This window comes from Bradysia coprophila, unplaced genomic scaffold (assembly GCF_014529535.1).
Source record: "Bradysia coprophila strain Holo2 unplaced genomic scaffold, BU_Bcop_v1 contig_24, whole genome shotgun sequence".
Classification (NCBI taxonomy): domain Eukaryota; kingdom Metazoa; phylum Arthropoda; class Insecta; order Diptera; family Sciaridae; genus Bradysia; species Bradysia coprophila.
Window position 1 is genome coordinate 2,219,629 of NW_023503501.1, and position 16,390 is coordinate 2,236,018.

The 16,390-nt window shown below is 33.3% G+C and overlaps 1 protein-coding gene across 1 annotated transcript in view; it reads left to right on the plus strand.

Annotated features, from left to right (window-relative positions):
• The window catches only part of LOC119077811, a 22,878-nt gene extending 7,058 nt beyond the window's left edge, over nucleotides 1-15,820 (plus strand). The window contains exon 2 of the mRNA XM_037185122.1: nucleotides 13,487-15,820. Coding sequence (XP_037041017.1) covers nucleotides 13,487-14,003 — 517 coding nt within the window. The 3' untranslated portion in view covers nucleotides 14,004-15,820. The remainder of the gene's footprint in view (nucleotides 1-13,486) is intronic.
• Nucleotides 15,821-16,390: the final 570 nt, after the last annotated feature.

A 16,390-nucleotide genomic window follows, 5' to 3' on the forward strand; every position in this document is an offset into this window, starting at 1 on the left:
AATGATTGTCGCAGAAATGTTTCATGCATTGCATAATCACTTTGCTATCAGATGAGACAATTCGTTCGAAAGAAATATAAAGTTTAAATGTTTCAGAAACGAATTGTTGAACAGATAAAGCAAAATTGGCGAAATATATATACGTACATAGTATGGCTGGTGATGGTGGCAATTGAAAAGAAGTAAAACTGTCATTGTTAGTCGTTTGAAACCAAAACTTACTGTAAAGTTTATGTTTGGCTCATTTTGCTAGCATTCTAGTTTTAAACACAATTTTGTCGTCTTTGTTGTCAAAACTCCGATAAAAGTGAACCCGGAGATCGTTCAAGAATTTAATTTTCCCACTACTCACGGAAAGATTTTCCTTTATATCGATTAGCCGTGTGCACGGGCTCTATATCAATCTACCTGACAACGTCAACAACTATGGTTATTGTTTCGTCTTCTTCTCGTTTTTTTTTCTATTAAATTTATTGTGATCGTTTGATGTACATTTTGCGGTTTCTCATTTTCTAGAGAAAGTTATTTCGTATGAATAAAAACAACGAAATTTCTTTGTTGCATGTTCAAAAAGTATATATAATAAATTGTGTTTGGTGTATTTCATTTTGATCCGAATGGATGAATGGACTGCTCTTCACTTACGTAATTACTTTTAATTTTAAATCGCGTAGACTTGTTTCGGAGACTTTTCTTTGTTGTATTATTTTCACTAAACGATTTTTTGTCCATGAACAGGGCTTACCTTAGTCTCGAGATCGTTGTGTAGAGTGCATTCGAATAAGAAATTTGGGAAATAGTTTTTGACAACGCAGATAACAAAATGGTCCCTTTCTGCCCTCGGAAGCCTTTTTTGTGAAAAAGGTTATGTTTAACTCGGGTAAAAGTTAAAAATTGATTTTTTTTCGGGTGACTTGTGGACAGAGCGATACCCTATAAATGCAATTTCCAACTTTTCTTCCCTCGTTGAACAAATAACTATTGTTCGTATTTGTTAGACGGTTATTATGTCATCAAAAATACCAACTTGAATTAAAAGTGACCAGTTACGTAATCACAATAAGTTCTATGGTTACGACAGTAGCAACGCAAGTCCGCCGAAAAATCTCACCTATTCAATTCGTTCAAGTCGAAAAGAAAGACATTAAAATAATCTAACACACCGCGTCCTAAGATCCGTTTATTATTAAAATCGATAATCACTCTAAATCTAAAATTAAACTTAGCACATCACTCTCAACTACCAGCTGTTGGCTGAAGCGCATCATATAATACGCTTTCTATGTTTTTCTACATCTACTTTTTGGCTTCGTGTGACTTAATAAATGAATGTCGATAAAAATTGAAAACATTTTCAAATTGATTTGTAGCACGAAAATTCAGACACACACGCTTGCAATCATCGTAATATGTATGAATGGAATTAAGCTGGAAAATTTGTTTATTTTAATAAGAAATATTTGGCATTTTTGGTGATGAGTATCAATTAATTCTTGGAATGGGTTGGGTTCGGTCTGAGCGGAGCTCGAAGCTGAACAAAGGCTTCAGGTTCGATTCGTACTTGACCAGAACCTCGTTCAGGCTCGGGTTGAAATCCGGTTCGGATCGAACCTGAATTGGCACCCGAATCCGAAATTGTCGCAGAAAACAAAATTCTCCGCGTGAAAGCGGTAAAATGTTCATGCATTCACTCAATCTGAGACTTTTTCGATTAAAAAAAAAAATCTCTTCCAAAAAGTACGTCCAACTTTATCACCAAAATACATTGTTTTATGATGACGTCCATCAAAGAGACTATAATACCCAACCACTTTTGGCTGATATAATTTCATATTCACCAAACATTTCGTCGTATTTTCGTCCAATTTGTAATCATATTGTGCGCATACAACAATTCAATAAAATTAACTTTCAATTTTGTAACAGAAAACGTATATAAAACAAAATAAATATTATTGTTCGTCACAGATCCATGCTTCTTAAAGAAAATATAACATTCACGTATCAGTCGACGAACGAACGAACGATTGAAGGAGAAGAAAAAAAAACCCAAAAATACTCACTATTTACGTGTGAGTGTTCGTAGGTTTCGTTGGTATTATTATACAAAAGCAAACCAACGTTAGCTGCTTATTTCAAGTTATAAATGTTGATTGTTGTGATATTCCTATTAAACAAATATTTAAGGCCGCGTAATTGCTGTGTGAAAATAGTACCTATAATTATCTTCTAATAATAAAACGCTTCTTTGCAACATGCGTTGTGTGTGGATACGGTTTGTACTCAAGTGTTTATAGAATTTGAATAAATTGTGTAATAAAGCGAACTGATGCGGACAGTTTTGAAAATATATCTAATGCTTTAGCCTCCCGTTTCATTTTCGTCAATAAATTCGGTTCTGCCACAGCACTGCTTCTAGCATGGATGTCGATGAAATCAGTCGGCACTGGGTCTCTTTCGTAAAGATAGATGACTTTTTTTGGTTGTATGATTTAAATCATACAATTCAAACAATCCTAAGCGGTGACTCTTATCACTTAAGCCTCCAAATTTGACACTTTTCAATTCAGTGTTCATGCTAGAAGTGGTGCTGTGGTTCTGCTTTATGGGATTAGTTTTACTTCGCAAAAATATTTCTGCTTATACACATCATCAACGACATTATAACAGTCACTGTTATTAAAAATTGCATAAAATGCAGACACGGAAATAGCAATCTTGACTCGCTAAACATTTTCTTTATTATTAATGAAATAATATTTTGCACAGAACAGGTAATACTGAAATCATTCAAAGTTATGCATTCCTTGATGCAGACACGGTCAGACATTATAACATATTATCGAATTAGTCGTGAGCGGTTCGGTTGAACTCAAACGTAGAGTAATGAACTATATGGATGGAAACGGATCTTTTTAGTTAACAATCGGTTGTGTTCCATTTTCGTCTGACCAGTGTAAGATGAAACTTTTATATAAAAAAAGAGAAGAAAGACGAGATGAGTCCGTTGCAGACGATGTGCCCCGTGCGACCCCGTATATATGTTGCATACATAAACCTAATACGTCCGTAACACTAGTGCCTTCGTAACACTAGTACGTCCAAAATCTTAGTTCGTCCAAAATACTAGTGTGCCCTGTAGTGTCCTTCTTGACGTTAAACGTGAAATTTTTATGAAATGTGTTAGATATTGCGCATACTTCAAACATTGCACTTCTTCTTCTCTGTAAAAAAAAAACAGTTAGGGACGAGTTGCCTTCCACTTCTCACGATCCACTCACCCAAATTTCATAAACTTTTTTTTCCTGGATTGGTATCGTCACTAACTATCAATTGCTGTTTCATTTACATTTATAGCGTTTATTTTGCCGCAGATAAACAGAGAGACATATTTTTATGAATTCGTCATCTACAAGCATAAGCAAACACTTCCGTCTGCTTCGAATGCCACGTATTACAAACGGAATATTTATCTTAATAGCCCCCCCCCCGTACTTCGTACGAAACTAAAACCTATATCCTTTAAACGATGCCACGTTCAATCCTCTCTTTGTCCACATAAAAGCTCTTTATGTATACTCTACTATACAGGACGTAGCAATCGCAATAAAGATGAGGCGAAAAAAAACCAGCACAAATATGCAATGTGAAACTCGGTTATATATGTGAAGAAACAGTAAAACGAAATAAATTTTACGAAAACATATTTTGCACACATAACATCGCCGAAACAAGATAGAGGTTTATCAAACACAATTTATATATACTTTGCAAAGTGTTTTGAATATTTCGGTTTCATCCGAGAAATTTCATTACACTTTTGATATTCTTTGGTGGAATACAAAAAAAAATGCGAAAAAAGAGAAATAAAAACACAAACTTTATGCTATTTGGCATTGATGTAAACCAGATCCATAATATACAATACATTCATACAGGTGTTTTCAAATTCAGCCATCTCTCATTAACTTGTTTAGCATTGATATTTTTAAGCTTTTATTTTAAAAACTCCTATCAAGGTTACCAGTATTAATTCTGTACATAAACATTTTAACAATAGCACACACATTATATGCACATACGTGTATCTGAATATAATATCCAAAAATATTTTTTTTTTTAAACGTAACCTTCCAACAAGAAGTTACACTGTAGCAATGACAACAAAATGTTAAGTGAAAAAAAAAAAAGAATTATTGAAAATTGCAAAAATAAACCTTAACCCCGTACAATAACCTCACCTTGCTTCCAAAACAACAAAAATTAATTATTCGCTCGGTTTTTGCACTCTCGAGGATATATATTTCCAATTTCTGTGGAAGTTCAACGTTTCCGATTGTTACTACACTCACACTACGTCTGTGTTTTACTATATTGTTATGGTTCCGATCTGTAAATTATCGCATTTGTTCCATGATTCATTGTACTTAATTATATCCGAGTGCAATATTTTGGTTGTTTTTTTTCTGTGGATTTATTTAAAGTAAAGGCCGACAATCTCTTCAATATTTTAATTACTTTACCCATTTGTTGATCAAACGTAAACAGAAACGAGAACGATGACATCGAAGAAGAGGTACATACGAGAATAAAATCGTTTTCGTGTACTCTTCAGCGCTCCGAAATGTGTTTACTTTCCGATGGTCCATTTAATGACGGGAGTTCGTTAACACACTGACGACTTAAATAAAAAGCGAAGTCCTTGTTCGACCACGAAATTGTGTTTTAGCTACGAATGTATACTTTGTTGGTAAACTCACCAGCCAGGAGAGGAATTACGGCATCAGTCATCTATTCTCAATTCTATCTCAAGTCTACCGATAGCGTACTATTTCACTGAAAGATGTCGCTACAACGAAGCCAATGTCAGCAGAAAAATAATTAATTCTTTACTCGATGGCCGATTGAAAAACTGATTACTGTTCTGGAGTCCTGAGGTCATGTGATGACATTTTATTTGATTAAAATCCGTCGAGTAAAAATTAATTTTATTTTTTGTTGACATTAGCTTTGTTGCAACGACATCTTTCAGCGAAATAGTGAATTGCACTCTATCGATAGAGTTGACATGGAATAGGCGAAAGAGAACTGATGACGTAATCTCTCTCCAGAACGGTTGAAAAGACAAAATCTCCTATCTGTTTCGTATAAAGCAATACAATTTTTGCTACTGCGGTTCAGTTTATTATTTGATGAAGCTAAATTCTCTTAAATTTGACGCAATCGGAATCGGAAAATGTTTACCGTAATTTTTTGGAAATGGAATACGTAAAGTACTGTGGCGTCTCTAAGTGCTAACGTTCATTGTATAAAAACAAATTAGAACTGCACCAAGAGTTCTATACTTAAATGTAAATGATGTCGATTCAATTCTCCATTATATTCGCTTTACGCTACATTGTGCATGCATTCATAGTACGGTTTCCCCATTTAAAAAAAAAATCGTTATTGAAAATTGAAACGAGCGATTTAGGATTACTTGAAAAATTAAAAAACGAGTCAGACATGGCTTGGTAAAAAAATAAATCAAAAATGTACTAATCGGCATTAATAAAATATGTTCTAAGTTATTGTGACCTGAGCCAAGTCAATAACTTGATTGCACACTCTCACACCTTACCTACAAAACGAACAAAAAAATTTATAAGAACAAGGTTATCGCTTCGATGTGCCATATAGTCGCAAAGTGACATTATTAAACAAACACCTATATAATGCACACACTATCGCACTTTACATTCGGTTTACAGACATAAATTCGTTAACATAAAGACACCCAAGATATCTTTACCTCGCGAGCTTGGTATTCTTTTCGTGTATTATATACGTGGAAGTGTGCGTATACAATAAAAATGCTAAATGAATATCTGCGACTGGCTTCCACTTAATGTTTATATATTGTTGACGTTATCAGTAAGCAATAACCCTGAACCGGTGACGTTTCCACTTTATATTAATACATCCGTAAACGAGACATTTATGCGAAAACGGCGACGCTACAAAAATTAATAATTTTCAAGTTTAACATCTTTGATGGGGCCACACGGGCCACTCTGAATATTCGTCATCGACAGATTTAAGTGGAGTTTACAGCACAGCGATATCTGCTTTGTACAACGAGCTTTTTTCGAAGCTTTTTTTCAATTACTTTAACTTCTTTATGTTACCAGCAGAATGCGAAAATTTAATTGCAATCAATGTGACGACCGATTCCAATTCCTGTATTCATCTGTTGATAAAAGCTTTCCACCTCATTTCTAGCCCATTTCATTACATTTCTTCCATTCGGTGTCATCTCCCATTACATAAAGCAATGATGATTTGTTTATGGACGCACCAAGCGTTCCACAATATCCAGCCAACAGCTATATTACATTTACAGTAATATGAGGGACTGTGTGTTATTCTATGGACAGATGATTTTCGAATATTTTTCAAACTGAACGCGAATTTCATAAATCTCTTTGATTTAATAAATTTCAATCAGCACCCAACGTACACGAATGAATTGATTTCGAGTTCTAATCCGCGAGCTAATTGGTTCATTCAATCTTTAAAGGTATACGTAACGGGCATCGGTGACGGATTTATGATATAATGATGATGTACACACAGACCTCTGTGTGTCACAGAGAGGACATTTGCTTTTATATGTACATACCAGTTTCACACATCCTTTGACCGATTTAAATATGATTTTAGAGTTGAATGGAAAATTGTGTTAATGAATTGCGTTATTGAGTGGGATTGAGTTGAGCTGTTTGAAAATCAATATCAAAAATTTTAGTTGATGTTTGGGTTATTCAAAGTACTTATTTTACATAATTTAACGGATTTAGTAATATTCCAGTGAGGTTCATCATTGTCGCAGTTCATTGATGATATTTGCATTTCATTTCATTTTGTTAGTCATTTCAAACATGATTCCATTTCATTTGAGCTTTGAAGTTATTAAAAAAAAAAATAGGAGTCGCGGTGAGTTCTCTAGTTACTTTATGATGACAAACAATTGTTTTTTGTTATTAAATATTTTAACAACTTTGTAATCGTAATCTACAAATCGATAGTGATTGAACCAACTGGATTTGCATAAATTTTGCATTTTTACAACAACAAAATAGCAATGCCAACATAATCCTAAAAATTCTTAAAAATTCTCTCTAAAATTACCAACCACAAGCTCTGTCTCAGTTATGTTCTCTTCCTGGGCCTTTTAGGATAATTAATAAATTTGACCAGAGTCAATGCCTATTTTATAGCTTGGAAATGTTTTAACAATGGAACAACAGCCACTGCCATTTCGTGATAAAATCGGCAAAGTTTACTTTCTCTAGAGACCCATCGACTTTTCTCCAGAACTTCCAATTTATCCAGCCAGTCACACACGGTTATTTCTTTTCACATCAATCGATTTCTCACATCCTGCATAATTTACGTCACTAAAAAGCTATTACAAACTAAGTGCCGGGTAGCATGTGTATTCAATAGATCAACATGATAAAGATAAAATGTTTCATGATGACGATGTGCAAATTGAATTTATCACAACGTCTTCATTTCCGTTACACACAATTTGACTACAAAAGATGTTTCGATTATGAGAGTAAGGAGCATTGCTCGATTTTTGACACGTTACCATATCTAAATTAAAAACGAATAAGATTGCGTTGAGGTTTCATGGGTCCATAACCATCAACAAATAAAGTTTAGTTTTGCTTTGCGTTTTGCTTTATTTTCTCCCCTCCTTAGGTTATGAGAAAATTTCTTGACGACTGGTCGAATGACATTTCGAGTGGGAAAAATGACATTTCTCTTGTAGCGAGTTAAGTTTTCGAAAATGTTATGGTGAATTGAGGTTTTCGTTTCGAGGAGAAAAACTGCAAAAACAACATGCACGCAGGAAAAACGTTACGATCATCTCTGAAAGAAATAGGAAATTCCGATTCGAGCGAACTTACGGATCTCGTTTCGCTCTGCCTCAAACATCGCTCTTCTTACAATTTTCTCCACTCTGTAAACAAATAACTATTGTCTATGCAGTTACACCTTCAGTTCTTCATACGTAGAAAACCGTGAGAAACATTTTTGTTTTTCGTCGAGTTTAGTACACAATTAGCCCAATTAAATATTCAGCAAAACCTGTTACCTTTAGGCAACTCATATGAATGGAATCCGCGGAATTACCTGTCTGGAAATAATGAATAAAATCTGTTCGGGAGGTTGACGCGATAATTTTCGCCACTGGTTGATAAACAAAATGTCAGATGTCCACGATTGATTGTTATCGTCTATAAAAGCGATTAGCTGCGCATTTGATGGACATTTTATGGATTAGGAATAAACATGGAATGTTAACGCACATCTATGAATTAACATTTCGGAAACGATAAAACTGTAATTTGTCTCTATTCATTCTCGAAGCAAATATTTCCGCTACGTTGTTTTGATATGCATGCATCTCAAAAACCGATATGGCTAAACACTTTAATAATTAAATAATTTTCAATTTTATTGCCACCATGTCAAACATAAAGTTTCTTCCATTTGAATATACATCAAACGCTACTTTTTTCACAACGTTGCATTTTATTACGGAGTCAACTTGTTACTTGTTAGATGGCTTAACAACATTATTTTATGTATATTCCAATTTCGCATTGCAAATGGAAATGAATAGTCGGGCAGTGTTCGGTAATTTTTTTTTTAGTTGTGAAAATTGGCCAAAAATCATATCCTCTTGTGTAAAACATACTCACGACAGTAGATCGATTAAAAGAGAGGATTCGCTCAGTTCCGCTGTAAATTTCACTTTTATCGCTGCACATCGACGGACACGCATACATATTTACGAAAATAGCTCTTTATTATCGATCTTTCTATTTACCGATTGATAAGCTTTGAACGCTGAAAATGTACTTTATCAAATTAACCAAGTGAATGCGTATCGGCTATTTGAGAGCTCGTACGTAATATTTATTCTTCTGTCGCCAAGTGAACTCGCTAAGTAATTGCAACCAAATTTAGCCAACTTTCTTGCAATATAAACATTTCTTTAATTGCTGATCGAAACTCAATTATTTTTTATTTTACTAAAAATACGCTCCAAAAACTACCCCAAAAACTACCTCAAAGTTAACTTTGACAGGATTAACTGAGCGACAACAGTTAATGTCAGTGAATGAAATAGACTAGAAATGTACGCGATCTCATGCTAGAACCTATTTCCATAAAATTCAATCTAATCTTGCTACTGTACTATACTATGTTGTGCCAGGTAAAGTGTGTATGTTAATGGTTCAAGTTTAATTTCAATTGCATTACGTTGAACAATAATATACACTGAATGTATTCTAATGCTTTACGCGATTAATTTTTCTCTTTTTTTTACCTTTTTTTCCTATTCCATGAGTGTACAGTTACTCTTTATTATATAGAAATGTTGATATACTGTTCGAGTCTATTGTTGAACGTATACATTCGTATAACGTGCGATTGTATATACGATTTTTAAAGAGATTGCTATTATGTTTGAAATTCCTTTAATAAAACTTTTTTTTTTCATGAACTCCAATATTTAGAAACCAGTTAACATTTTATGAATGAATTATTATCAAACTGTGTAATCTCGGCGTAATAATGTGAATTGGTTATTACGGTCGATCGGTAGCTGTACATTTTTGAGAACAGAAGAGTAATAACTCGTAAATGTAATCAGTAAAAACCATACGACACTTATTCAATGAAAATTGAATTTATTGTGTACTTAGCCGATGGTCGTTTGGATCGACAAAACCCATTAACCTTTTGAACAAAAAGACATTTTGTTTTCAATTTGAAAAGAAAAATTTGCTCAATCGAATGACACATTTAATGTACCTACCAGAAATATTGAAATAACAAAAAAATAAATAAATTGGAAATTCAGTAAAATCCACCCAGTTAGTGCCTTTCGTCTTAAATATATGCTAATTTCTGTTCTGTTAGTCGTCGTTCGTTTTGCTAAGCACTTTTTATGTTTGAGCACACGTAACGCTATATTATATATGCTGAGTACGATGTTGAATCGGTTGGAATTTTATTGGATTAATTGCAGTGAAATGTCAGAGGCTGATACATTTATGTATTAAAAACCTCGGTTTAAAAAAAAAACAACTTGAAATGCACGGATACAATGTATACGTAATTATACGTTCATTTTTCGACAATAACGAAAAAAAATGACATAATCGTTATTAAGACCAAGTTTACTTTTGAATAATATAAATATACAAGTTCCTAGATCATTTACGTTATTCAATTTTCATACCACAATCGTATAAAAAGCGATTGTAATTTAACGTCTCTTCAACATAAAAATGCAAGCAAACAGGTTTTTTTCTCTCTCTGATACTTTCCAGATATTTTCTGTCAGTTATTGGAAATTCGGTGTTTCATTGTGTATAATATGCCGTCTATTATTGTTGTTATATATAACCGACAAAAATGAAGAAACAAACATGGAATTTACAATTATATTATCTATCCATCCATTTCTATTATACGATCTATATGTACGGCAGCTATGTGGCAAAGCTTTTCTTAGTACATTACTTACCAATGGGACAAATCATGGAAATGGTATTTCTTGTGTGAAATTTGCCGATCGAGGCGTCGGTAAACACACAAGAAGTACCATTTCCATCATTTGCTCCACTGGCAAGTGAGGTATTTTATTCAAAAACTCGAGGAAAAGTTTTAGATCCGTATAGAAAAGTTGAATTTTTCTCACGTTTTTGAGTAATAGTAAATTGGCAATGAAACAAATGATAAAAATGGTCCTTTTTTCGTGATTACCGTCCTCGGCTACGCCTCGATCGGTAAAATTCACACAAGAAGTGTCATTTCCACCATTTGTTCCATTGGTAAGTGATGTACTAAAAAGACAAAGTAGATATTTAAATCGTTTACTGTTACGCTGTATAACAGCAGATATTAACATTCAACAGTGTGGTACGTATATACACTAAGAACTCTATACCATACCAAAGTAATATCGACCCTTCTTTCTTAGTCTGGAACAATAAAGTTCAAAAATTGGCGATAAATTGCTGGAACATTTTCGTTTTATTTTCAACGAAGTTTGTCCCCTCGCAAAAAAAAACGAAAAGGAAAGGAAATATGTCTCCGTTTATATGACCACCAAAGCTTTAACTTTGTCCGAACCATATTGTTCTCAATTCCGAAAAAAATGATCATTCAATACGTATAAGAAGATACATCGCTTTTATCCTCCACATATCATCGTTTACACATACTCACTATACACTGTGTGTATTACACACATCTCGCTTTGTTACTCTCTTGTCGTTTTTTTGTTTTGTTTTGTTTTGTTTGTGTTTCGAGGAGAAGATTTACTCTGTATTTTTAATGTACGAGCTTATTTCTGTTCCAAAACCAATGGACTGGTAATTATACTGAAACAATTTTTATTTTCCTTCGATTCGGCATATACTACGTAATATAAATTTGAATAGACGTAAACGTACATTTTATGAATAAAAAAAAGAGAGAAGTGTGTTTGGAAAAGACACATTATATTTGGACTACAACGCAGTATTATATGTATGATTCCATTCAATTCATACTTCATTCGCAAGGTTAAACACTATCACAGGTTGAAACATTAGCAAATCAATAAATTATTCATCCATCCACGATAATGTTAGATAATTAATTGAAATAATTTAATTTTTAAATTAAATTACTTTTCGTGTTATACGTATCCAAGTCTCTGATCGTCAGGCGTCAGGCCCTTCGAGGTCGTATTAAGAAACCTTACATACACTACTATTCAAAAGTATTCGATCATTGTGAGTTCTCGTCAAGGTTCTCGTTTTAAGTGAAATTGTCAAACTTTGAGAGAGCGACCAGAATCGGAATGGTATCAGATTTGAACAAAAGACGGCGTATCGCAACGCTTGATCCTTAATCTTTAAAGGTCTGTGAATAACGTTGATTCTTTTTGTTTATTTTTCCTTTTAAGATCAAGAATCAAGCGTTCCAATATGCTATCTTTCCTTAAAATCCAGTACCATTCCATCTCTTAAAGTTTGGTAATTTACACTGAAAACACATAATGATCGACGAACAAGCGTTAATACAAACGTATCAATAACAGTGTATAATCGCTTGTGCATAGCTTCCTATTAAATTGCTCGTTACAAATAGATTCTGGTTATTACCATTTTATAATCTTCTTCGTATTCCCCCCATTACGCGAGTGGAGTGTGTAAAAACTGAAATTAATTTCATTAATGGGGAAAAAAAAGTAAATTCCGGAACACGGGTGATTGATGCCGAAATGAAGTAAAACATAATTTTAAAACTTGTTTATTTGAAATTGATTTAACAAGATGTTTTCCATTCCACTTAAATAATCAGTTCTGTTAAAATGAACACAACATATTGTACGGATACATACGTTGCGTCGTCTGCCATATACACACTCACATTATTATTTAAAAACTTAGCTGTAACGTGAAGTGTTACAATGATCTGCTTCGTAGTGATTAAGGGGGATTTGTTTCTATGTAAGCGTCAAAAGATATCGTTGACTCATTTTCAGTTATTCACATTATGTATAGAACACATTCACCACAATAGTTTGTCGTTTCATTTGAGATAAGTCCCAGTCTTCATATTTGACTCATAAATTTATATCCAAAATTAACCCTTCAAGTCCATAAGGAACAGTGTCCATAAAATTACCTCTGTCAGCGTGCAGAACTTAGACTCAAAATGGTTACTGTTTTCTGATGACGTGCACTAGACATTCAGAGACTTTTAAGACTTTTCGTTTTCATGGTCATTGAATGTTGGTCTCATAAAATGTCAACTTCTTGTTATATCGATGCCGTACTGACGCCTATAATCGAGAAATATTTCACTAAAATTCAACAAATTTCGCTAAACATATTCACAAAATTCAGCGAATTTTTGTGTGAAATTTGCTGAAATTTAATGAAATTGCCCACTCACATTATCATGTATTTCGCAGCGAAAAATGTTTTTAAGACTGTCTCGTAACTAAATAAATTGCCCAGGTACCCTGCTTGACTCATTTATCGTTATCCTCGTCGTCTTTATTCTGTTTGAAGTCAATAACAGGAAAATGTTTCCAACATCCAAGTGTGTTTATATTTATCAGCGATTCACTTTGAAGAACATACAGATTTTCCATCAATGTGTTGCAGACATGCGACGTAATTTGTTCGTTGAATCTTGTTGTCTGTACATTTAAGAAAGAAAATTGAACAAGTGAAACGAAAGTGAATTATTTCAAATTAAAGAACAGAGAACGAACAGCGGAAGATTGATTATAAGAAATTCTAATTAGAGCTGAATTCTCGGACTGGGTGTGTTACACCTAAGCTTAAAAAAATATTTTTTTTTGTGTTAAACAAATCAAAAGACAAAGAAGCTAATCAAATTCCATTCTCTTTTCCAGATCAGACACGACAAATTCCTCAAATTACTTCAGTCATCACACCAGCGACCACCACAACGACCAACCCGTACCGAAACCAAGACGATCCAGTAGTAGCATGGACACCGATCTGGAAACACTAGACCGGGAACTAAATGCCCTGGACGCATCAATGCCACTAGTCGATCCGGAAATTATCCAAGGTGCCGAACAACTCGAAAAGGCTGTGTCGCGCAAACGGTCACGCACCGACATCGACAACGACAACGATCGATTGGTGCGCGAAGCTCTATCACAATTTTACCTGCCCAGTCCTCGTCTACTCAGCGGTATCGATGATTGTCCGGGCGTACCTGATAAACGATACAAAACCAATGATCTAGATTTTGATTTGAATTTGGACCATAATCAAAATCAAAAGGAATTCGATGTGATAATGGATGCATTACGACTGGGTAGTGATTCGTGTGGTCAGGCAGCTATGATCAGTGAATCGGGTGTATTTCATAATTTGGTGGTGGCATCGTTGGAGACATGAAATCATCAGTAAGATTTTAGTTAACTATTTTTGTATAAAAAAAAAGAAACAAAAAAACGAAAATGATCAAAAGCAAACACTATTGTAGCATATTACCGTAGTAACTTTCTGCCGTTATATAATAATAGAAACCTTACGCCAATCTATTTGAGCATCATAAAATGTATTGAATACACTTGTAGTATATTATATATACCTTGACCGATAAGTAAAATTATAAATAAGAAAACTAAATATTTATATGGAATGTTAACCCTATGTTCCACAGAAAACGATTTTAGCAAGGCGAATTCTATTCTAATCTTAAAGGCCGGTACACACTTACCTCTTACCTCTTACCCAAGCCATATTATTGGTAAATTTATTTACAGAAAATTTACTATAATTTACCGATATTTACTGACCTTATCGAAACATAAATTTCGGGAAGTTTCAGAATTATCGGTGAATTTCGGGAAATTTCGGCAAGTTGCGGTAAATTGTTGGTAAATTTTCGGTAAATTCCGGTAAATACCATTAATGTTTAAATGCAGGTTTACATTTTTTCCGATAAAGATACAGTGTTGGGTCAGGTCAGTGTAATTCCAATCCCAGCTTCCACTACAACTCAGAAAGGATCATATGCAACTAAGTACATTAGTACTTCATCTCCACAGTATAAATACAAAAAATTTTTACGAATCAGGAGGATAGATTGAAACTCAATTAGCGCAAAATCCAATTTTCTGTATTCCTATGCTAATTGATTTTGATTGATGTTCTTCTGCTTCACAGAAGGTGGAGCTGTGCTGTATGAAAAAAAGTTGTTTGTGAACTAGATTATGAAATTTTTGCACCAATTACCGAAATTTATCGCATAATTATAACCTCCTCAAGTAGAGCAAGACAGGGATTATTAATGGGAATTTTAGTTCCGAAAATTTCTGAAAAAATTCCAAAAAAAAATTCAAAATTTTTGAAAATTAATCGAAAGTTTTTTTAGTTTAAATTCCCAATAATAATCCCTGGAACAGGGAGTAGCCCAGACCTGGGTTTCCACGAGTAAGAGTGTCCGGTCTTATAGCCAAATGAAAAATGACCAAAAGTTAAAAACTACCGTTTTACGTATACTGATACTGAATTTTCTTCGCTTTTCTCTTTTACCGCGCCACTAATTGATTTTTACAATAAAGCTTAAAGCTAAATAATACATGATGACAGTTGCGATAACTTTACCGAAATATTTTTCTCAACGAAAAATTGAGCTGTCCATGTTGATAAAATACAAACAAAAAAAAGCTAAACGAATTTCCGATCGCTTACACCATTGTTTGCATAAAGCAGAAAACAAATGTTTCGCCTTTTTCGTATTATTAAAACGTAACGAAATTCGATACAGGTTATCAATGGTCGGTATCTGCTTGAGTATCAACAGTACCAATTGTACCGATAGTCTAATTTCATTCTGGATAGTTTGAATTTCGTTATAGATATTTTGAATGCACTTTTATCGTTTCCTTAAAAAAAAAAGCTTCGTGCATAGTAGAACAGCATATAACTATACACGTTCATATATACGTTCAGTAGACGAAGAGCGGAATAATTTTCTGCAAACAATGAAGTTTTTTCTTTCTTGCTCAGGGACTGTTCACTAATTAGTTCAGTTAAGAAAGCTTTGATAATAAAGTGGTAGGTTGCACTTGGGTTTTTAGAATTTATCGCGGCAGCATTTTTATTATTTAAAAAAAAAAACAAAAGAAAAAAAAATATTTAAAATTAAGTGTGTACATAAAGCAGGATAAAAGAACAAGAAAGTGTAGATATTTCTAAATTTAAAAAGAAACATAAATGAATAATGTAAATCGATTGTCACAATCAATTTGATTCAATGGTGTAGTTGTAAAATTAAATCAAATTTTTAGATGATAAAGTTGAAGTTGTTACGAATATATTTAAACAAAACAAAAACAAAAAAAAATTCTAATTAGCAAAATGCTTTTATTTATGAGAATGAAACAAATAAAAACTATCATCTGATGTTTGAGGCAAGGCCACTCGTTTACAACAACAACCACAACAACAAAAAAAAAACCAGCCAACAAAAATTATATTATTATCGATTAAATACAATGACTCCAAAATTTAGTTAATTATTTCGTTTACTGTTTTCTTTTTTGTTTAATTATTTTTTTGTAATTTTTTTTAAATCCTCCTTTTATTGTTAAAATATTGGTTTTATAAAATAATTTAAATAAAGGAAAATGTAATGAAAAGTTAATAACAAAACTGGTATTTACTTTATATCGCCGAAAAAATAGTCCTTCGCCAGAACTTGAACCTATCTCATCAAGACAAATTGAAGAACTGCAGATATTCGAACCTTAAAAAAATTGCTTGGATAAGTTATG